Source organism: Oenanthe melanoleuca, chromosome 5 (genome assembly GCF_029582105.1).
Source record: "Oenanthe melanoleuca isolate GR-GAL-2019-014 chromosome 5, OMel1.0, whole genome shotgun sequence".
Taxonomy (NCBI): domain Eukaryota; kingdom Metazoa; phylum Chordata; class Aves; order Passeriformes; family Muscicapidae; genus Oenanthe; species Oenanthe melanoleuca.
The window spans coordinates 25,905,651-25,929,504 of NC_079339.1; the positions used below are offsets into that span (position 1 = coordinate 25,905,651).

Sequence of the window (23,854 nt, forward strand, 5' to 3'; positions counted from 1 at the left end):
AGACCTAAGACTAGATCTTTTCTCCCTCTCACTCACCAAGTCTTCAGAACAGTTTGCATGGTTTACTTTTAAAAGAAGGGGTATACATTTGAATTGTCTTCCCTGCCTACATAATTAAAGCTAACAGCCTGCAGGATTTCTGGTTTCAAGCATTCAAGCAAGCTAGCTCACTGAAGCTTTCCTGAGTTTTCCCAAGTCATGGAGCCAATATGACTTTAGGAGGAAAATCAAGTTTCAGAAGAGGCAAACATCCCTCAGAACAGCATACCTGACCAAACATACCTGACCTCTACTGAGGGAGAGGCCACCTTGCTGCAACCTGCAAACACACCTTTTGCTCCTCACCCACGTCTCAGCCACTGCCATCTCTCCTGCAATGACAATGCCACAGCCTGCACAATTCTGTGGGAGCTGGGCTCTCACACAGCTTCTCCCTAAGACTGCAGTCAAGTCCCAGCCCTGCCTGCAGATGCTACTTTCCAACAATACAGAAACTCTGCTAAACAAGTGAAAAAACAATTTGCTAACTAAGGTGTCAACAAGTTCCCTTCCAAAACTTTAAATACTGCTGGAACTGAGTACAAGAATGGAAGGGTAGGTCTGCAAGAATTGCCTAAGACCGCTGCAGTCAGGGACTGAAAGCACCATGCTGCTACTATGTTTATTTTAGCTTTTAAATTATTAATTAAACTATTAGGAATACAATTAGGAAAACTGGTTGGTTCTTTAATTTTTTTTCAGAAATTTATGACTTGCCCTATCTCAATTAGCTTTTCAAATGACTGACTTCATTTTCAGTCTTGGAAAGAACTATTGGGAATAACTGCATCAGCTTTGTGAAGGTGGTAACAATTCTGTGAGAGAAGAGAGATTAAGAAACTGGAAGGACACAATGTGAGCCTTTCTACTCTTTGCCTAGCCTTTATTAAATAGTACATACAAACTTTTGTGCTTGCAGTAGAGAACATTTTCACCTATTTGTTTCAAAAAACCCAAACAACCCAAAACAATAGGATTTCTTTAAAAATGAAAACAAAAAAATTAAATAGCAAGCTTTGTGTAGCTTTATTTCACAAAATTTCCTCTCCCCAAAAGGACATGGAGGTAATATTTTTTCCATCTGTAGAATTAAGCATAGCAAATTAGAAGTGTTTTCTAATTAAAGATTCTATCTGTGGCCTGAAAAGTATGGCAGAAGAGCTCCAGGAACTCTTGCAGAAGCAGTGAAATGCTACAGCCACAGCTTTTTTTCTCTGCCCCTCTGCCCTCCCCACAACACAGCTAGCAGAAGATGCTATGTCCTAGTGCCTCAGCTACTGTACTGTAAAGTGCCATGTTTCAGCTTGAATTGCTGATAAAGGGGAGCTGCAGCTAAGCTACCAGACCTTACAGTGAAATTAATGAAGTACAGGCACATGTTCACTTCTGCTGACATAGCTATGAGAAGAACCAGAAAAGCTGATGCTCTATGCTGTTCCAGCAGCAGCCACATCTGCTTCCTAGATACCCATCAGCTGCTTGCCTCCTAATCATCAGTTTTAAAGGTTATGAACCCAAATTAGAGCTTTTGTCATACAGTCCACCACAGGTTTCCATGAGGAAGTTATTGCAACTTCAGCTGCCACAGCCAAGCAGAAACCAGAACATTGTCCAAAAGCTCTTTTTCATTTCAAAAGGAGAAACAAAATGCAATTATACAGAATAGAAACCTGCAACTTTGACTGAAACACAGTGATCTCAGAGTACCTCTTGGCCACAGGGACCAGTTGGGACAGGAAAGCCCAGCATCAAATCACTTACATGGGAAGCAATTCCAGACAGTGGGAAGAGAACTATCCCAACACTGTGGACTCCCTGTAAATCCTCTTTCAAGTAAGGCAGGCAGTGCTCACACCCTTAGAAAGCAATGCCATCTTCTGTAGAGGAGTGCCAGCTTCTTGGTGGGAGATGTTACACATAAAAGGGGAAGAGTTCGGCTGAAACATCCACTTAATTTGGGCTTAACATGTAGTCAAGCACTTGTGGAGCACTGCAGGAGTGGTTCTGGTGATGTTTGCTTTTGCTGTTTTATTTGTTGGGGTATTTTTTTTTAAAATAAATCATGCAACACATGAAAGGTAGGGGCAAATAATTTTTCCAGGCATCCACCACATTGCCGGCAATGAGATGTGCCACAACAGCAAGAGTGTTAGCTCTAGGCAGCTGTTACCTACAGGTCAATGGCATTTAAAATAGAAAATCTTTCATACACAGTGTTATGAATAAAATTGCACTTGATTTAGTTAAAAACTCATATCACTGTAACTTTTCCAAATATTTCCTTTCTGGCATCTTAATTTTCTTCATCAACAGGAGCTTCTCTCTAAAACTCTCTCATGCATAGTGAACACATGACATACAACAGCAGTTGTTATCTACCAGAAAATGGGTCTGTTGTTTCTTCAGTGCTTATTTCTATCTGTTGCCACCCTCCGCCCAAAAAGGTACAGGCAGTTCACCTCTAAGTGTCAATTGTAACATTGAAATATAAACTCCTCAGGCAGACATTAGGAATTTTAGTTTCACAGATTAAATATTTGAAAAGTTACAGAAGGTGCTGGAATAGTACACGTGTCAACTGCTTAAAAATCCAAACTTGCAGCAACTTTAAATTCAAATTTCCAAAAGGTTTATAATGTCCTTGTGAACTTCTTCCACAGCAAGACACCCTCCATGACATTAAAGCATCAAACTTTCAAGGCTGAGATCAAGAGACAAATCAGCAGGATGCACTTGCTCCACCAAGCAACTTTACCAGAGGTGTCTCCACTTCCAAGCGCAAAAAGCTACTCCTTCATTCCATTTTGGACCTTTCAAAGTGGGTAATCATTCTTTCCTGGAAAACAAAACACCCAGTCTCGTCATTTCCCCCAGGAGATTTATATTATTCGGAACATGCACATTCATAACAAACTACACTCATACGCATTTTAAGTCAGGAGTCCAACTTACACAGCAGATACACCACTTATTTTAGAATAAATATTTAGAATACATTTGTACTCTAAGAAGTTGTATCATGGTTGTTCCCACTATCCTTTCCCTCTTATAGTATTTTACTGTTGCATGACATCAGCAGAGTTCAGTTCTAATAAGCCAAGACCTTATCAGCTGACTCATGACTCCCCTGGAATGTCAGAAGACTAATTTGAACTGAAGATTTCTTTACTGACCTCATCTGAATCCAGAAGAGCTGGAAGAGCACTGCAGTGGGGCAAAAAAGAAGTTAAAATAATTAGAACACATGCTAAGACCACAATCACAATCATTTTCAACCTATGCTGCTTTTTAGGGCACAGAAAAGAAACAATGAAGACAGACCTTTCAATTTAACAGAAATTAGAGAAAGACACAAAAAAGCCCAAGGAGTATTCTTAATGACCTTCACAGTTTTAAAATTCTTTTTTATTATGATGTTTATTACCAACTGAACAATTTCTAAGTTGCCATGAAATAAGCTGCTTCACTCGTACTGCTGAATTGCACTGAAGACACTTACAATATGGGACCATGTCATAAAACGTGTCCCAGAAGTCAAACAAGTTCCACTGGCACTTCAGCCTTTCCAGCTACAACAGATCACCCACCTACTGGGATCTTAGCTCTCCACAACCCTGATCACACTCTCAGAAACAGAAAAATCTGCAGCAGATTACTTCAAAGTGCCCTTTCCTAACTTATACCAGTCTAGTCCTTCTTTTCTTAGGGACTCCTATCAGTCTTCAAAAAATAAGTATTAAAACTGGAAAAACCAAATTAAATTGAGAATATGCACTTTTTTCCCCTCTTAAAACTTTACCGAATTTGTGTTCACTTAATTTGAACCTAAGTTCAAACAGAGTTTCATACTTCAATCCAGATCCTATGCCAAAATTATCCATTTAAATTTGCGAATGCACTTATCTATGAACTTTGGTTTTGTTATGAAAAATGTAGACACAGGCACCGACATTTCTAGCATGTAAGTTATTAAAAGCAGAAGAGATAGAGGCAATGTACATAGCTGGCTATACTACCACAAGCACAAAAAAGACATCAGATGTTACAGATAAAGCTGAAAAATGGATTGCATTATGCCATGGTTGACATTCAGCAAGATACTCAAAGGTCTTTTCAGAGCACTAGAAAGGAGTTTGTTAGTTCTTTGTTTCCTGAATTTATGTATATAGTTTTAACTTTAGTAAAATGCAGACCAGTCTGTGGTTTCACATTCCAAGAGACTTTGCCTTAAGTCAGTCTGTGTGCAACTCCAGCAGACTGCATACAAGGGATCAGAGGCCAATGCCAGGCTGGACGATGGAAGTGCAGCATAAAAGTGATAAGGCATTCTAAAGTATTCCTGTGGGAAAGGAACCTGCCTTTATTGTGACTATAAAAATACTCACACATCTGTCACTGATGAAGGAACATTCTCCTCTACCCACTTCAGGTCATCCTCTTGCTACAAGTACAGAAGTTAAACAGAAAACAAAAGTCAGTTTTTCCACATTGCTGTCATATGCAAGCCTTTTTCTTCTCAGCCTACCTAACAAAAGCCAATCTATTTATATCAGTTAAAAAATTTAAAACCAACAAACACAAAAAAAAAACTACTTCAATTTCACTTTTGGACTAGAGAAAACACATTTCAAGGGAAAAAGAAAAGTAAAGAAAAACTCAATCACTTGCTCTCTATGAACTCTGTAGCAGTCCTTACCACTACCCTCTCACAAAATAGGAAAGTTTGATTTCATCTTATCTATCCTCAGGTAAGTAGTATACAGCTACAACCAACTCATGAGAAAAGCAACGCTAATGACAAAAATATGGTTGCTATTTTAATGAATTTCTACAGGTTCTTTCTACTTTTAAATTTATGCATGCATTCTATAAAAGATTCCAAGACATAATTTAGGCCACCTAGATGAATGGGAAAATATCTTGCTTATAAGCCACATGGAAAAAATGCATCCTCCTCCAAAGTATTTAGGTAGGTACATAAAAATATACACATCACCCCATTCACGTAATCAATCAAAAATCTCAAAACCAGAGGGAAATTTATTTAAAATATAGCTCAGCCTCCTTTTCAAACTGACAAACTTGTAAAACTATGCATTAATCACTGTCAGAATATTGTATTATACAGTTCTATCTACATTTCTACAATTGTAAAGAACAGGGTGAATTCTTAAGTTCCCACTGTATTTACAGGAAATCTCATGAGAAACACCTATTTACTTTCTTTTCAGCAGTACTGTGTTAACTTATACTTTGACTAACTCCCACTCTGAAGCAAACAAAAAAGCCCCTATCTATTGCCTCCAAAGTTGGCATATTTGTGTGCTCCTAATGGCAGTAAACAAAGAAGAGACAAATCTTATATTTGTTGAGGTACAGAGGTCATACTCACAACTTTGTTTGCTTTTACATTCCCATTTGGTTCTTGCTTTGTACTTCTCATTTTCATTCCCTCTGAAGACAGAAGAAAAAAGATTGGGGTAACTGAATTATAATTGTTCATAAACTGTAAGTGAAACTGTTGAGTGTTCATTCAGGATATTTAAAAGCTGAGAAGCAACATGCATCTCCTAGTCTGGCAGACAGCCAGATAGTGCTTGTTTGCCAAATGCACCTAATGGATTACACACTTCTCCTCTGCTCCTAAACAAGCCAAACAGCACTGATACATCCCAGCATAACTGATTTGTGGACAGCAGCAGGCATGTAGCCCTATCTTTTACACAGCTTATAAAGAGAGATATTACAATAGACAATTTCATGAATAGACATATTCACTCCAACATTTACACTGGACATTTCTATGCTAAGTCCTAATGTAGAAAATGAAGATTTCAAAGTTCAGAGAAGAGATAATAAATGAAAATTCTTAAATGGGATTTTAAAAGAGAACTGCACACTAAACCACTGCCTAGCAACAATATCCAAGAGATCTTTGTCATCCTAACTGGATTAAAATCAAAGACATATTGAATCAAACAAAGTCCATTGGACATGGCAAAGCAACCACAGCAGTAGCAGTGTTTTCAGTGTCAACAGAAAACACTAGAATTAAAAGGGCAATGTAAATACTAAACATAAAGCCTGTATTTCCTCTAGAACTCTATGTATCAATTGCAATTTTTTCTAGAGAGCAAGACACCTTCCTCCACAAAACTGTCTTCAACACTGAAATTGAGTGGAAATTTTTTTCTCTTACCAAAGCTTTCCTTTAACATTGGCTCTTTCTGCTCATCATCATCATCCTCTTCTGACAGTGGTGAGAAAGCAAACCTGTAGAAGTGAAAGAAAGAAAGCTACCTTAGTGTTCTATCTCTTGTCTCCCAAGAGATCCATTATCCCAACATGTACATGGCGTGATTATTCTGTGTAGCTCATTGATTGTTTAATATTAGTCTTAAAAGCAGAGTTTAAGTTACTTCTTTTTAAATAAGCTGAGCACCAGGAACAGAATGGATTTTATGTATGTAACTTCTCTAGGTTTACCTTTCCCTACATACTCTGTTAGTATCCCTATTGATCATTGTACAGCAACTAAACATCACCCACCAGTACTTGCTGAATAAACAAGCATTCCTAAAATCCAGCATTTTCAGGAAGAGGTAAGAAAAGACAAACCTTTGGTTGTTAGCAGATGGTCTCCACAGAATCATGATGACAAAAAGGATCATTGAAAACAATAAACGCCAGATGGCATCATCCACCCATAGCTCCTGCCAGTCCTGTCAAGAAAACCAGCAGCACAAATGAAAGATGTTGTGAAGCAAGAAATTTCGTGCTCTCATTGCTTTCCAAGGCTGAACTATAGACATCTATCACAGAGGCTCATTACCCACAACAGTGAGAATTTTAGCCTGTGGTGCTATGTGCCAATCTCACTGCCAAATATAAACTTAATCAAGAGGCAGCAATTGTAGAAAGCATTTAATATAAACTCACCGACTGACAGTCCACCAGCCTGAACTTCATGGTTGTCCAGATGATGAATACAATAGATGCTGCAATATTTAAACAAACAAGATGCTTATTACTACAAAAATGCCAATTCAAATACCCCACTGACAGGACCATATTTCCCAAACAAAGATAGAAGACCTGAATACTCAAGTCTTGAAATTCAATTTAATAGTTTTGGAAAACAAGAGATTGATCTATTGCACTGACCTTAGACAGAAATTTAGGCATATACCAGTATATTTTACTCATGTGTCTTCACATACACAAGATATAAATCAAATATGGAATATTTAGCCAACTCCTAATCGCCATTCATTACTCTTATTTCTATATAAGTACATTCTTACACTTATCTAGCCCTCAAACCATGGTTTCATTATCACTTGAAAAGTGAACAATCTGATCTGCTTGAATGCCTTAAGCATTCAGATCCTGACTCACAACAGCTCCAACACTCAAACTATGCTCTTACCACTATGCTCTCCACTAAAGTATTTTAAGATGACTAAGAACCAGGTGCTGAAAGGAATTTTATCAGAGCTAATCTTCAAAAGGAATGTACTTTTTTGCTTTTTTGTTTAATTAAAAAAGCACAGTCTTTAGAAATGTTCCACTCCTTGTATTGATAGCAGAGAACCTGGAAACATCTATTCTTGAAATTCAGTTCATCACATATAAATGGAAAAAGAAACTGTGTTTTTTCCAGAATAGAGAGCATTATTTTATAAAACTAAGATACAGTTTTTCCAAGAATCACTCTGACCTTCAGACATCTCTAAAAATCCCACTGTATACAGTGATACTGCAATTTTGTCAAGAAGTATCTCTGTGAAGTTAACAGCATAAGATAATAAACTTTTGCCCCTGGCAGCTTGAAGTGGGGAAAAAAGTGGTCTGTTAGAGGAGCTGCATAGAACTACTGATCTTGTTAACATGAGGACTAATAATCCACTGTCTCTGAAATATCAACATAACACTTGGCAAAGATGCGCTTTAGAAATGGTCAAGTATTCAAAATACCACAAATTTTGATTGCACTTACAGAAAGGTCACCAAACATAAAATTTGCTCTAGTGACCAAATCAAACCATATGAAAATGAAACGTGGTTTTATTTAACTAGAATAATTTTCTGCTTACCTGCTACTGCCAAGATGAGTGTGTTGGTGAAGTGCCGATACAAAGACAGTTTCACAACATTCCTTCGAAGTTTTAGCAGCTTCATTGTTTGAGTTAAGCTGATGAATATGTATAGAAAGTCAAGGAAAAGTGTCTGAAGGGACAAGCTGATCACACAGACTTAGGAGGACACAGACCTTATGATCAATCAGCTCTCTCAGTCACACACAGAGCCCTCCAAAAAAAATAGACCATTCTCAGTAGAAAATTCATCCTATGACAAAGGTATCAGAGATCAAAATCTGTCCTTTTCATGTTGTTTAGTTATCTACACACACCTAAAACTCCTGTCACACAAAGATGGTATCCAAACCTCTATTTTGGACTACAGCACATTCCCTCAAGAAAAGAGTTGGCTGTGCATTTTATAAATCAATCTAGAAGTTCGTTAAAATCTATTTAATGCATATGAGTGCCTTCACATTTTCTTTCATTTCTACAGTGACAAAACAAGTGGTTAGGAGAGATATCTTGATGGGGAGAACTGTGGTTGTCACAGCTGGGCAGCAAGCTATTCACTCTTCAGATAGAGTTTTTGTGATTGACTTTAGCTAAGAACACTTAACAGGGATTTGGCTATAGACAAGTTCAGCATTTGTTGCCAGTTGCTAAAGTCACACAAGATTATGGTTGCTTGGAATGAATATGTCAAGACACCAAGAAATAAACTGCCTCATTTTGTCACTTACTTCAAGACTAGTTCAAATTTTACAGAAAGACTTTTAGGTTTGATGTTGCTAAGCAACCTTCTCCCCAAAACACAAATTGAGTAATTTCTTCAAAGGCTACTGCTCCAGTGCCATGACATGCTACCCTAGTAAAAATTACTTTCATACTCAACAGAGAGAGACTGATAACAGACAGACTATATTCTGGAGCAGCTTTACACAGACAAAAACTAGGTAAGCAATAGGCAGCTAAAGTTAACCTTAACACTCAATTACAGGACTTTTATAACCTTTACCAGAAGTAGAAAAAAATAAATACTTGGATCTTACTTTTAAAAAAAGTTCAGCCAAAAAAGACTTGGGGGGGAAAAAAAAAAAAAAAAAAACCAAACAAATTAAAAAGAAAACACATCCCATCAAGTAAAACAGTGAAGGATATCCACCAGCACAGGGCAGTATCTAGGAAAGCCAGGGGAATAAAAGCCAAGGAGGCAAGATCATTCTGGGCCTGGAGACAAAGAAAGAGCCAATAAGAACAAACTGAAAAGAAAACAAAGTAGAGAAGAAGTAAAGAGGGTCAGGCTGTTTTATGAGAAACCACTAATACACCACCATAACAGTTCCAAGTTTTGCTACAGAAACAGAGGGCATGAACAAAGAGTTTAGTCCAATGCACAGAGGGGAACTGACAATAGTACACTGTCAGTTCTCAGTTCTCCACCAGCAAGGCAAGAAGCAGTTTTCCAGATTAGGTCAATCTAGCACTGTTAAAAGGAGTCTCTGCTGAGGCAGTTTCTGTGATTAATTGCTCTGGCCACTTGCATTACAGGAAACTAGCAACCAGTTTGTTAGAGATGCAGTAATTAAACCTTTTACACTATACATGGATAAACTGATAGCTCCACCGGCAACCATGAGTTTGACTAAAAAGGCAAAACTTGCCTTTGTGTGTAGATCATAAACTTATCCAAGTCCTAACAGAAATAAGCAAAACCTTTTATTCCTTTCAAGTATAAGACCAAAATAATGAGCTATGAATAAGGTCATACATTCTGCAGTTTTTAAAAGGATATCCACAAAATAATACAGGCATCAATCATGGACAGGGCCAAGTTTGCTATCAGAGCCACAGTGTCATAGAAAAACTGGAAAAGTATCAAATATACAACAGATTAAATACTTTATCCCAGAAACAGAATAACAGAAATCTACATCCCAAGATGCACCTAACGAATCCAGCAGCAGCACCATTCACACACACTTCCCCAGGCACAGCCTCCAAAACCGGAGCAGTGGGAATTTGGGTTGGTGGTTGTTGGGGAGGGGGAGAAAAAGCAGCTGTTCACACAAGTACAGACAGCCAATAGTGTCTGTAACCTCTGGTAAAATTCATGCAGCTGTTACTGACCCCTGTGACTCTAAGAACACCTTCCATGCCAGAAAATAACAGATAAAGGGCTCCAGCCATAACTACTTTGTGAAGAGTCACTCCAAGGCGAGGCCTGTAGGAAACAAAGCGAATCTCAGATTAAGTGGGGAACAAAAAGTGAAGTCATGTCAACTTGATTCTAAACATAAGGTATGAAGCATACAGTCACATCCAGATCCAGAAATAATATGGTGCTTGAAACTTACTATTCATTCTGATTTATGGTATGATGTGACTAAGGAAGAGACTGGAAACAGTCCTGTTTCTTAGTTAACCTGTTTAGCTTTTCATGACCATTTCACTAAGTCTCAACCCACTTCTTCACCAGTTCCCCTAGCAAACCTACACTTGCCAAAAATTCCTAAAGCCACCTAGCACGTGTTTTTACCATTGAATATAGCTGTGGATAGACAAATGAGCCACAATCTCACTGAAGCAGATCCCTCCCCCAACAGTGGTTCTTGACCTACCACATTTATAAAACCTCCCCTCACCCAGAAGGCAGGCCCATAAAGCCCCCATTTCAGTCAGTGGAGCATCTCAATAATAACTCAGAAATCTACCCTACAGTAGCACACAGAAGCAGATGGAAAGAAGAGTAATCACAGTATGGAACGGTCTCTGTTTACTAGTGAGGAAGTCTAGATCTTAACTAAAGCACCTTTTAGCGAGCGAATTACAGGGAGATGAATACCACCCTAAATCCTTAAAAACCAAGAGCAAAAACGTTTTAAATAGAACACAACAAACCCATAACAGAATTACTCACTTGACTATCCCATATCCCAGGCTGACTATAATGACCAGAGTTCGAGCCAACGAGCGCTTCACAGCGGAAAGAAGTTCTGCCAGTATTACTGCTCCTTGAACTACCAAAAGCAAAGAGGAGGAAATTAGCTCATTAAAATATAATATCTGTCTTATTAGCTACTGCATGCAATTATAGTACAACAGCAGGCATATAAAGTAGGCTCTTGAAGTGCCTTTTATTAGTCTTTTTCATAGTCTTTTTATTATCTACATCTGGAGTTAGCTTTCAGAAAAGACAGGTCACTTGGCAAAAAAAAATATACAAAAAAATTTTATACCCAGTCTAAATACTCTTCCAAACAAGTCAACCAACACAACTTTCTGCACCATGCTAACTAGGTATGGCCAATTAGCAAAGTCATAACAACATTTTACCTGCAGAGTTTCATTTGTATGCATCCAGTCTGAAACTCAAAACTAGAGGAAAAGAGTTTTACGTAAAGGGAATCTCTTAAAATTCATTTTGAGGCTACAGGCTGAACACTAAGAGTTACCTACATTGCTCTCATGTTGAACAAGGAGTTTCAAAGTATCTTTTCAAGGCAAATACCAATTGTGAGAAATTAATTACAGGCGACACTGAGCAAGTCCTATTTTAAACTTAAAACCAGTACTGCAGCACAGAATGTAGCATTCTATGTACCTAAGACACCACACTGAGGAGTCAGAGAAAACAACAGCATTTCAGCCCTAGAAGAACACAGAGCATGATGTTTTACAACATATAAAAGTACAAAAATTCTGGCTCCCTGTTCTTTGTTTTGAAACGATCCTCAAGTAATCATACAGTTAACATGTATCTGCCACCCCAATTTAGCATAAGGCACTAGTGCACAATGCAACTGCCACCTACCAGATTCACCCGTGTAGCGGATGTTCTGGAACTCGGCATAGAAAACTGCTTTCTCCAGCATTCCCAGGAAGATAACGGCACCAATCCAGAACTGGATCCTCAGGAGATCCCGCCAGTAACAGGCTGACCACGCAAGCCACAGAACCCCGAAGAACACGTACACAATACACATCACCATGAAAAACTATTACACACAAAGAAAAAAGAAATAGGAACTTTAGACCCAGAAAATAATTTCCTTGTTTCCATTCCATAGCTGTGAGATAACTCTATTTTCTCCCCTAGGATAGCAACTTCGGAAGTTTTTAAACAGACAAGCCTTGTTCCATTTGTCCTCTCTGGACTATTTAACAGTGAGAGTCTAATTTCTCACTATGAACAAAGGCATGGAGAGAAACTGAATTTCTGCTCACTTTCTCCCTTGAAGAATAGTCTGCCAATTTATTCACAGGCAATTTTTTCTAAGGAAGACATATGCTACTAGATTCCAAAAATGTAATAATTCAAGCAAATAATCAAGTACTAGAAACTTTATTTGATCCCACATATTGTTCTATTAATAACTTCATCATACATTTACAGTACTCTTCAAATAAATTCACAAGCTATCTCTAGATACCGTTCCACAGAGCAGAGAGAATCAACTAATGTTTGTATGCCCTGTGTTCAAATAATCTGATAACTTTTCTCAAAAGTTAATTTCCAGTAAACTCGGGTTTTGACCAAGTTTTAGGCAAGCATAAAACCTACACTGTGAAAAAAATCCAGATATTCATTTAAATATTCATGTTTTGTGGTGTTTGTTTGGTTCAGTGTTACTTGCTTCAGAAGAACATTGCATGATATGTCTTAAACAGTAAACAATAAGCTTAACAGTGTTACTCAATGCTGAATTTTCTAATCATACCAAAGCAATTTAAAAATTTCAAGAGGACACTAAGATTAAGAGGAATTAAGAGAGAATAAGACTAAGTGAATAGCAGGAAGTAGTTAGCCAAAGCATAGGATAGTGCCTAATAATCAGTCTCCTCTCTCAGAAGGAAGATTTAAAAAAACCAAAAAACAACTAAACATTGAAAGTAGTTACACAATCCATCAAAACTTTCACAAACTGAAAACATCTTCCTTAGAAGAGCAGCTTACTGATCCTTACACATTTTCACACCTGACTAATCCATGCAGCTCAAATGATAAGAATCTAGACAAGGTAGTTGATATGCAGAAGCTCCACTAAGAAAATACTTAGAGATATAGATTCTTTTCTGGTCCTGTCACATGGGATACTCACACTGGTGAATTACATTTCAATACAGCTGCTGGAGGATTTTGCTTCTGCAGGAAGTAAAATGTGCGTTTCAAAAATGTTGCCAGGCTCCACTATCGACAACCTGCTCTTGCCAATTCAGTCAGGCTAGACACCTTACTTGTTATTGATCCCCAGCTAAAGTCTGTCTTCACTACATAAACATTTTAAGTTCTTTTATTGTTTAGCCTTCTCAGCAGAAGAAACTAGAAACCAAGTCAATAACCCCTTTGAATAAAAAGGGGATTAGCTCTTTGTAGCTCAATTATGCTTTCACTGCTAGGCAGTATTAAAGACCTCCTCATGGGATGTAAGACAGCTGGTGGAGGAAGCAAGATTAAGCTGTAAAAGAACAAAGAAAGCAGTGACAAATGAAAGGGTAGCTGCAAACAAAAGCATAGAATAGCAGACTTTCTAATATATGAGTTAAGGAGAATAACAGCACCAGTAAAACTTCTCAGTTTAGAGCTAATAAAACTGATACTTCAGGAACTATAAATTTACAACATTAATCCAAACAATATAGAGAAGGACAAAATTGACAGTATATGCAAGCAACTGATATCCGTGTTTGTTTACTTTAGCCTGTACTCAGTACAAAAAAAGCCCAAATCAAACCAAGCCAAACAAAAACAACAAACAAACAAACCCCAACCAAACAAAAATAGCCCATCAAACAAAAAAACGCCTCAGGTAAGTAACTTTTTCTCCTGAGAAACTGGCTGTGCGCTTCCTGAAGTATGACAGCAGAGTATTTAACTGACATTCAAATCAACTGACAATTTTATAGATCAAAGAAAAGCTGGTTTACTTACAATCATCAGAGGGTAGTCTGCAAGTGAAAGATACTCATATGGCCCCTTCAGTTCTACTGTCACTGTCAAGAGACAATCCAAAAATCAAATCAAATAAAGACCAAAAGGAGGAAGCCAGGACTTAAGTGACTTTCACTAAAATGTAAAGAAATTCCACATCTTCACATGGCCTTTAAACCTAACTTGCACTTTAATAAAAAATGCTAAGACTCATACTCAGCCAAAAGCATGCAATTAAAATCACACACCCTATTCCTAAGTAACTCATGGCAGGACTTTAAAGTAATTTTTGCTGGAGATTCATGTATAACAGGAAAAATTCAGAAACATATGTAAATTCACTTTTTAAGGGGATTTTTAAACTTCTCTAAAGTTTGAATAGGTTATCAATGCACTGTTGAATATAATATCAAGGTGATAATTATGATCTTTGTACTCTAAGTTTTGACCTATTAGTATAGATTATTTCTGAAACAAAACACCAAGCCTCAAAATTTAAATGCTTGGGATTGACTTTTCTTTATTTCTATCAGTAAAATTTCTATCCGTAAACTGACAAAACAGACTTGGCATCTTCAAGACAGAAGAAATTACCTCTTTGCATAAATGAGCCATAGCACTATTCTATCTATGTGAAGTGAAAGACAGTGTCTTATTAAATTGAACCATACAGTATATATTAAGAGTACCTTAGAATACTTAGACTGTGAAAACATCAAAAATGGTGCTGTATTTTCAGTTTACTGTATAAAGAGCTATCTTACTTGTAAAGGGCTTGTTCTGATATGAGGAAGGTGTTGTTCTCTCAGTTCTTTTAAGTCTGGCAGTAGAATCCTTTGCAGTTGTAAGTCCAATTTGCACAATAAATATATATGGCCCATCTCGCCAAGTTTTGATAATAGCATTCATTGCCTGAAAATAAAACATCTCCACGTAAACAGTGCACAGTCAAGAAGACAAGAAAAACACAGATACAAAAGACCATCTACATGTATTACCCTCCCATGACTACTGCAGAACTGCAGCAGAGATTTTTTTAATAATGGCCTCTTCAAGAGAAATTCAGAATTAAGAGAATGCATTTCTTTTAAGAAACCTTTTGACTACAAGACCCAAGGCAAGTAAAATATTATATATAAAAAACCTTTACGCTAATATTAACTAAACACAAAACTTAGAAACACAGTAAACTTGAAAGAAAATTGGTAAATTAATATGCACAAACATTGCCTTTAAAATATCACCTTTCCTTACTGCATTGTTTCTTTATTTTGCAACTGCACACATCTACTTATGTTTTAGCTTTAAAATAAATGGCCCTTTAAGTACACAAGGAGTAAAATAAATTTTCTTTCTTGGAATCCAGGACATTCAATTTGAAGTTATTTTGAAAATTGTTCCTAGTTAATTCTTGAACATAATATATAATAAATATACTCAGGGACATGAAAATCAAAAGTAAACAGTCAACTTTTTAAGTACAACGTTTCAAAAACCTGACTGAAGACAAAACCAAATGTAGTCTGTAAGAATTAGACATCATTTAAAGAAGAATTTCAATTAATATTTTAAAATAATGGAAAAATAAATGTAATTTTTAATTTATACCATTGGTTTTAATGGTATCACTTCTATATATCATATATAGAAGAAGCAGTTATTCTGTTTTTCCACACAGCACTACCTAGTTTCAAGCTAAAAAATTCCAGGTGTCAAAAAACCGTAGAACATGCTATCAGCCAATTATTATACAAAGAAATATAAATTTTAAAAAATCAAACCAAAACAAAGTAAGACCGCTGAATTACATGCCATGCTTAAAGTCAGTATACATACAGGTTTATCTGTCACCATTGAGTGATTTCCTGAACTCTCCTTCTTATCTTTTATGCCCTTAGGGGGAAGAAAAAAAAAAAAAACACAGAAAAACAAGTAAGTAAATATGCCAAAAGTACCTTTTCCATGACTACACTAATTCATTAGAAGGAAAGGAAAATTACCTCTTGTTTCTCAGGAGAGAGAGGCTCTGGATGAACAAATTCTTTATAGAATATCTGCATGATATAAGAAAGGCAAAGAATTTATAGACACTTTATAGGCACTTCACACCTTCACATGACATTACCAGACAAGCTTCCAGTGAACACCATTATTCTCTGAACAGCAGTATTGGAAAGCTTTCATTTTTCTAAATCAAGCAATTGTCCATTTCTGCAGGGAGTCTTGAATACTTAATGTTATGCAATTTGAGAGTTACTTTTCCTCCCCTCAAATAACAGGTATCTATTTTTAGAAACCAGATATGATAGTAGTGAAGTTAATTTCGTTTTTGAAATATGACTCAGTTGGGTATCCCCGTTACATACACAGAAACAGGGCTTTGAGATTTCTGCCTTAATCTATGCAAAAGTAAGTCCCTAGATGAGTGAGTGCCTATTAGAGATCCAGATTTTCCAACTCTCCTGAACCATTTAGAGAAGAAATTGCTGTGAAACTTCAGAAATTCATATCTGACAAGAATATATTGTTAAGAATTCCACAGACTCTCCAGAGGAATAGGATGAAAACTTACTCAAAGACTTAAAACCTTTAAGACTTTCATGGGCATATTTAGTTAAGATGCCCAAGTCCATATTACACAGGTAAATACAAAAGATCTCTTCTACAAAATCCAAGCAAAAGCAGAACTGACACTTCTCATAATATTAAGCATAAAAAGTATCATAGAATTTTTTCTTTCTTTTTAAAAATCTTTCAAGCTATCTTCACACATCAAAGGAATTAGAGGCATGCAAGGAGATTATTAAAAGCCATATTTAGGCATTAGGTTTTTTCTCAATAAAAAAATCCAAACAACCAAAAATACCAAAAAGCAACCGACAACACTAGGTTCAATAGTTATGAGACATTTCCCAGTATTTTCTATCCATAATCTCTTGTATGAGGAATGGCTGAACAGATGCAATACTCTATAATTTGCCTTCAATCCTTAAGGATACTATTAAATAAAGACAGCAAATTAGAGTGATATTATCATCAGCCTGCTGATATACAGCTGGTGTAGAGCTGATGTCAGCACATTACTCCTGTATGCTAATTTTGCATTGTCTTCTTGCTTTTACATGATTGTTTTCAAACATATTCTAGCACTTATGCCATGAGTGCTTAAGTAATACATTTTTTCAACACTCATTTCCATTATTCTAAATAAACATTATTTGAGTAATAAATGCCAGTCCTCTATTGATTCAAGTTTAGTGGGATCTTTACACTGCTGCCATTTCAACGCAACTAGTGGCAGCCTCCTGTAAATGAAACAAAGCGAGAATACAAAATCACAAACAAAAAGAAGCATTGAACTGTACAGCCCTTTTACTGTAATTTGGTTGGGTTTTTTTCACTACCTTGAGCAAAACGTTGAACAACAAGCCAGGAGTGAAGGAAAATTAAGAAATCATCACCACAGCTTGGTTGTCAAACAAATAAAAAGAAGTATCTTCCCAATGTAGAGTGGTACTAACACAGGATGCCAATAAGAGGAATTATCACCCTCTCTATATAAGACAGCAGAGCAAATTCTGAGGTTTCTACCCATACCTGAGGCCTGAAGAGCTCAGAGCAATTTTGAAAGATGAGAGAAGAAGTGGCATAGTAACCAGACCAACCCGGATGCTCTTCAGCTGTAGTCCCAAAATAGGTATCTGCTTGTTCATCCTGCCAAACAGAGTAGAACTTAGGTTAGCATCAAGAATTTCAAATGGTTTATCTCAGTAGACAGCTGCAAGATCTGGAGGGCTCCATCCATAGTTTCACTATGCACACACACTTGAATCAAATTTAGTAGAATAAAGTCATCAAAACAATGGTATACAGGCTTTGAGTAAGAATTAAAAAATAGAGGTGCAACATAAAATATAAACTTCAGTCTACACAAACTCTGCATTATTATTTTAAAGAGAGAAGACTCAGCCCCTGTGTTAGATCTGTGGTTACAACTGTCATAATTAATAACTTAAGTAAACATGGAAAAGTATTAACCAGAGAAAGCACAATTATGTTCTACCACACTTGACATTTTGTACAGATTGGTAATGCTTGCAATGTGCATCCACAAAGAACAGAATTTAGACTTAAAATGTAAATATTCAATTTTTTCTCTTCACTGTCATTAAGCATTCCTGCAAATATTTTCAACTACCATAAACTCACTCATTTTAGAATCAATGTATTCACTTAAGTTCCTGGGTTTAAAACAATTTTGACAAACACTTCCACCTGACCCAAAACCCCAAAAAAGTCAGCAATTGCAGCAAGCTGTTGATCATTTTAATCTATTCCAGATATTTGTTATCTTCCAGTGGAAGAATGTGTCTTTAAAGCCCAACTTGCAAGGTAGACACAAGGGAGACATCTCTAATCCCCTCCTCCTGAGATCTGCTTACTTCTAAAAGTCATAACCTAGGTTTTTCCATTGAATTCTTACCCCAAAGTTGAAGACTTCATTGTAGCAGTCAGAGTATCTTAAGTACCAAGTAACATTGAAAATCTGGGAGGGCTCACAAGCTTTTTCATCTCCTTCAACTAAGGAAAAAAAAAACAAACGACCAAACAACAACAAAAATCAAACATGAGATATGTAAAACACCATCTGCCTTCCACTCTGTGCAAAACTAACATAATTAAATTTTAAACATTAAACTGAAAGCAAAACAATAGAAAATATTTTTCTCAAGTAATTCATTACTATTCAGTGAAAGAAAGAAGCAAGTGAACAGAATTCCATTATAACATTATACAATTCTATTAAAGAGCTGAAGATAATTTGGAAAATTTTTGTTCTGAAAACAATCAAGGATGTTTCAGCAACCGCAAATATCAAACAAGGAGAACAAGGACTCCAGTACACAAAAAAGACCTCACTTTCAGAGACAGGGGCAGGCAGAGGATGCTTGGAACAGGATAACACTAAGCAATTTCCACATATATTTTAAATATACAACATCATCACCAAGGAAATAAAGGTAAGATTGTGCCAGTCAACACCCACCCTCCCAAAAGACAAACAAGATATCTATACATTAGCCCATGCTGTCAAAGCTGGAATGCTACCTAAAACAGCAATAAGACAACTTTCTGCTTTGATTTACTAAATAACAACATGCATGGAAAGTAAACCACAAGACTTTCTCCCTAGTCAGGAAAGGTTGTGCGGGGTTTTGTGTTTCAAATCTCATTCTTAAACTAAAGCCCAATGAAGAGAATTTGGCGTTAAGAATGCAAGCTCAACCCTTAAATAAAATGAGCAGTGACTATTCAGAGTCTTGGCAGAGCCATTTAGATGATTACACTTGTGTTTCCCCAGTCAACAACTGGCAAAACTCTTTTGAGTTTACACAATACTTGCAGTGCCTAAGAAGTTCCCACAACTTTACAGGCAACATTCATTTTAGAGGATGCATCCACAACAACTTTCTTACATGTATACTTTCAAGGAATGTTTCCATGCTGACCACTGCAGGTAGAAAAAGCAATTAGAAGGGAAATCCTGCCACAGGGTATTAATTGACTAATCCCATTTTACACTTTGTGAGTACTAAAGCATGGATACATACAGCTAAAAACTCAACAACTGAGTTTCTAACACCAAAAATTTAAGCAAAATCACTGAAAAAAAAAGGAGTTTCCTTATGAGACCTTCTGGCAAGCATGAAAACAAGGCATACAAGTTCCACATTTCCCTAAACATTGCAGGGGGCACAATAAAGATACTAAAAGGCAGTACAAGCACTGCAGTGACAAAAGCAGATGGTAAATTCTTTGATGACACAACAAATTCTTTGATGATAAAACTGACCAAACGAGGAGCATCTCAAAAATGTGCTAGAAAAATATGATTCCAAAATACCTTTTAAATACCTTTTCTTCTGTGAAAAATAAATAGCAACTACATATTCAGTGCTAGCACCCATAAAGGTAAAATAGGTCATAAGAACAATCCGCAGTATCTGCAAACATCAAAATTACAGAAACCTTGAAAAGTCAAAAAAAGTATCTGTGGCATTTACTGAATTCAGCAATATGGAAATCTGAGTTCCTTAGCCTTCAAACAAAAGCCAGTAATATTCAACTTGAATGCAGTCTTGTACTCATTTACAGAGAGCAGGATTTCTATCACGATCCCATACAAGAAACTAAATGCTTTTTAGAACAGCACTTCAGAAAAGTAAATAAAAATAAATTCATTATTGACAACACTACATCCCAGCAGCAATCTTCCCAGTCAGAAGCAGAAAGCATCAGACACTAATATGCCATACCAATCTAAAAAAAAAAAACAAAAACCAAACCAACAAAAAAAAATAAAATCAGTAAGAGGGGGAAAAAGGAGATAAGGAGATGCAGGTGTTCAGGAAAACCATGAACAACCCATGAGCAAGAAGGGTCATATTGTCCACACAAACACCACACAGCAGATGGAAGAGGCAACAGACAGGAAATGAAAGGAGACCAGTTTCCACACAGGCGTGGGCAGAAAAAACATGTAAAGTTGAAGCTTCCCAGTATCAGATGCAGTTGAGGTTTCACCTAGACTGAGAAAATGAGTAAGTTCCCAGCCTTTGTTCCTTCCTCTTTCAGTGATTCATTTTCCAAATTCATGTAAATCTTTTAATCACGCTGGTATGTAAAACTGGTGTCTTCACTAAAGAATTTTAAGGCTTAATGCCTGCTTCAACGTTGTAATTCAATTGTAATTCAACAATTGTATAATTCAATTCCACATCAGGAGCCAGGGGGTCGAATTCTTACTGGCAGATCTGCCTTATGAGAAATTTTTTTTTTTTCCATGCCTTAGTTCCTCCTCTTGGTTATTTTGGCACAAGTAGATTCACCGCACACTTCACTTCAGACACCGGTATCTCAGATGCCATGTCACTATGAGTACACTATTTCCATTAAACTTTAGACAAGAAAGCCTAAAACCTACCAAAGCACCAAAATGCCCTTTCAACCCCCCTCCTTTTCCCAAGATTTCTAATTTTGATCCTGCAGCTGTACTTTTGTAATTGTCTCACTGCAAGATGTGAACTTCAGTGCCTCAGCTACACTTGTCAAGGGGGAAAGCCCTAACACTGAAGTGATGGATCTTCACTAATAACCACTGAAATTCTACCTTCCTATTTTGGATTCATGTGTGATCAAGAGAGGCACTTCAACAAACTCTCCTTGAAACACTCTGGGCATGGATTAGAAATCAAACCTGAAAAACAAGGCGAGTACAGACCAGATGGAGATTCAACAGCTTTCCCTCACAGTAAAAACTGGTGCAAACAACCACTGAAAGTGTTCAAAGTGCATGGCAAAGATTTCACACCTTTCTAAGTCAGCTACTCACTCCTATACCACTTTATTGCCATCTAGATGCTGTCCTCATGTTCACAGGTAAGAGGGTATTTCACAGAAACTTCCCTTGGAGCAGTAACCTACATAATTCATAGACTTGGCCAGATCAGCAAAGAGCAATACAAAGAAGAAACGGGAAGGCTGCCAACATATCTGCTCGATAGAAAAAACTCAATGATCCCACTCACACACTGGGATCAGGAGGAAAAAACACCTCTCAGGAAAGTTCTGTTGCAGTGTGCAACATTCCCTCACCACACCCAGAAGCACTCAACTAAAAAGGAATAAGGCTTCCAAAAAACTGCCTTCTGTATTCACATCACTATACAAACAGCCCCTGTCCAGCTGGCACCAGATCTCCCAGACAAGGGAATTTAACAGATCTTAGATAGGAAAAAGACACTTCACAGAAGTGTGCAGCACATCCCACACATGATTTTCCACTGTCTGAAACAAAGTGTTGCTCCCACTGCCCATCTTGCCCTCTCCACAGAGAGCATGAATAGAGCCATTCATTTCTGCTACCACTTAAACAGATCACAACTGGGAAGCTCCAAGGCTGTTAACAGATTCAACCACATCAGAGCTGTGGTTTTCCTGCAGTACTAGACTAGCTGTCACTGCAGCCAGTGCAGTTACACACTTCACAGTGCTTTGAGTCCCAAATATTAAAAATAGACAGGGCACCAAAAAGCAGAGAGCAGGTTAATCCCCGTGACCACTTACATCTCAGGAAAATCGTGGTGTTGCTGAAGAGAATCTTCCCAAAGCTAAACTTCTTTCCCTGCAAAGGCACAAAAAAGGGAGAGATATTAGTGGGCTTGATGCATTATCAGCCCTAAAATCCAAAAGCCAAACAAGTTAGAAATTATAAAAAGCAGTTACCATTTATTGACAGTCTTCTAGGTGAACTTATAGTGGAGTGCACACCTGAGGTAGGGCTTGACACTTTTGTAAGTTTAGCAAATTAGCATAATTGACAAGAATCCCCAATTAAAAGTCAAGCTAGTGAAGTAATTCCCCTCTTTATTCAAACCCCTACTGAAGCCTTCCCCTTGCTTCTAGGCCCACATTATTTGTCTAAATATATGGGAAAGTGAAATGTCCTTGGTTCATTATGAAGCGAGATCATAGTAGGATTCCAGGAGTGTGTTTTTCCAACCTAACAGGGTAGGAGAAGTCCTGAAGTTAACTAAGAAATGATAAAAGCACACAATAATAGTCCACAGAGCTACTAATAGATGAAAAAAATATATAAAATGCAAAAAACTTTTGGCTTCACGCTTAATGTCAGTGAGCTTAAGTAAACACAATCTTCCATTCTAAGTCAATACAGTAATGAAAGTGAATGCCAAATCTGGAGCCAGACTTACTGGACTTTCCAGTCATGCTTCACCACCCTTCAACATTCTCCTAAAGACAGTTTAAGAGCCTTGGGGTTTTTTGAGCCACAAGCAGAATCAACTTCACGTTGACATTTGTTGAAATTAGGACCATTTTCTTGCTGATGAGATGGTCTGGACCATCCAACAATAAAAAACAATCTGTTCTAAGAACCAACAGGAGTGTTCACCGTGATCCTTCAGTTTTGCTCCTGAAGCTCAAAAGCCTCACAATAAAGTGCATATTACTCTCACTTCCTGATGAAGTCCGATTGGAGGCACACCAGCTTTCCTCCACGCAAATCCAAGCACGGAGGGTTTATCAGAAGTGACGAAATCCCTTCACCTTCCCTAAGGCCCACAGCTCTCTCGGTCCATCGCTGCACGGCCCGGCTCTCCCGAGGCCCGGCCAGGGCGCTGCGGCCGGTGTGGGCCGCGGGGCTGCCTTCCTTCCCCGCGCAGCGCCCACCGGGGCCGGCACCGCCGGGGGACCTTCCCTCCTTCGCTCCCTCCCACGGGCCTCACAGGGGCGGCTCTCCCTCCGCCGCCCACCGCACTATTTCCCGCACAAGCCTGCTCTCCCCTGCCGCCACGGCCGACCCGCCAGAGAGGGCTCAAGCCCGGCAGGAGGGCAGGGGGCAGCCACGGCCCCGAGGCCCCGCACCAGCTCGGGTCAGGCTCCACAGAGGCGCGGCCCGGGCAGGGATGTCCCCAGCCGCGGCCTCCGGCTCGCACACGTTCGCTCCGACCGTCGCCACACCGGCCGGCCCGGCGGCCGCAGGCCCGGCCCCGCTCCCCGCACTCACCAGCAGCACCGGCAGCCGCCATTTGGAGCGCTGCCCGGCGCCCGCCGTGCCCGCCAGCAGCAGCACCGCCAGCAGCCGCAGCAGCACGGCTCCGGGCCGCCGCCGCCCCCCGGAACGCGGCGCCGCCGCCATCCCGCCGTACGGAGGCCGCCGCGCTGGCCGCGCCTCTTCCGCTCCCCGCGGAGGGACGGCGGCCGTGGGCCGGCCAGAGCG

At 38.4% G+C, this 23,854-nt stretch overlaps 1 protein-coding gene across 1 annotated transcript; it reads right to left on the reverse strand.

The window, feature by feature from the left end:
- Positions 1–895: 895 nt before the first annotated feature.
- TMEM87A (transmembrane protein 87A) lies at positions 896–23,775 on the reverse strand. The gene is made up of 20 exons (XM_056493959.1): positions 23,642–23,775; positions 22,180–22,237; positions 18,536–18,633; positions 17,650–17,766; positions 16,053–16,106; positions 15,889–15,945; positions 14,817–14,964; positions 14,053–14,114; positions 11,935–12,118; positions 11,041–11,140; positions 10,251–10,344; positions 9,278–9,350; positions 8,136–8,240; positions 6,979–7,037; positions 6,658–6,761; positions 6,239–6,312; positions 5,432–5,493; positions 4,425–4,480; positions 3,213–3,243; positions 896–2,875 (listed from the first exon to the last, which is right to left on the reverse strand). Exons 1-20 carry the CDS (start codon positions 23,771–23,773, stop codon positions 2,834–2,836), a joined length of 1,710 nt encoding a protein of 569 aa, XP_056349934.1. The 5' UTR covers positions 23,774–23,775; the 3' UTR covers positions 896–2,833.
- Positions 23,776–23,854: the final 79 nt, after the last annotated feature.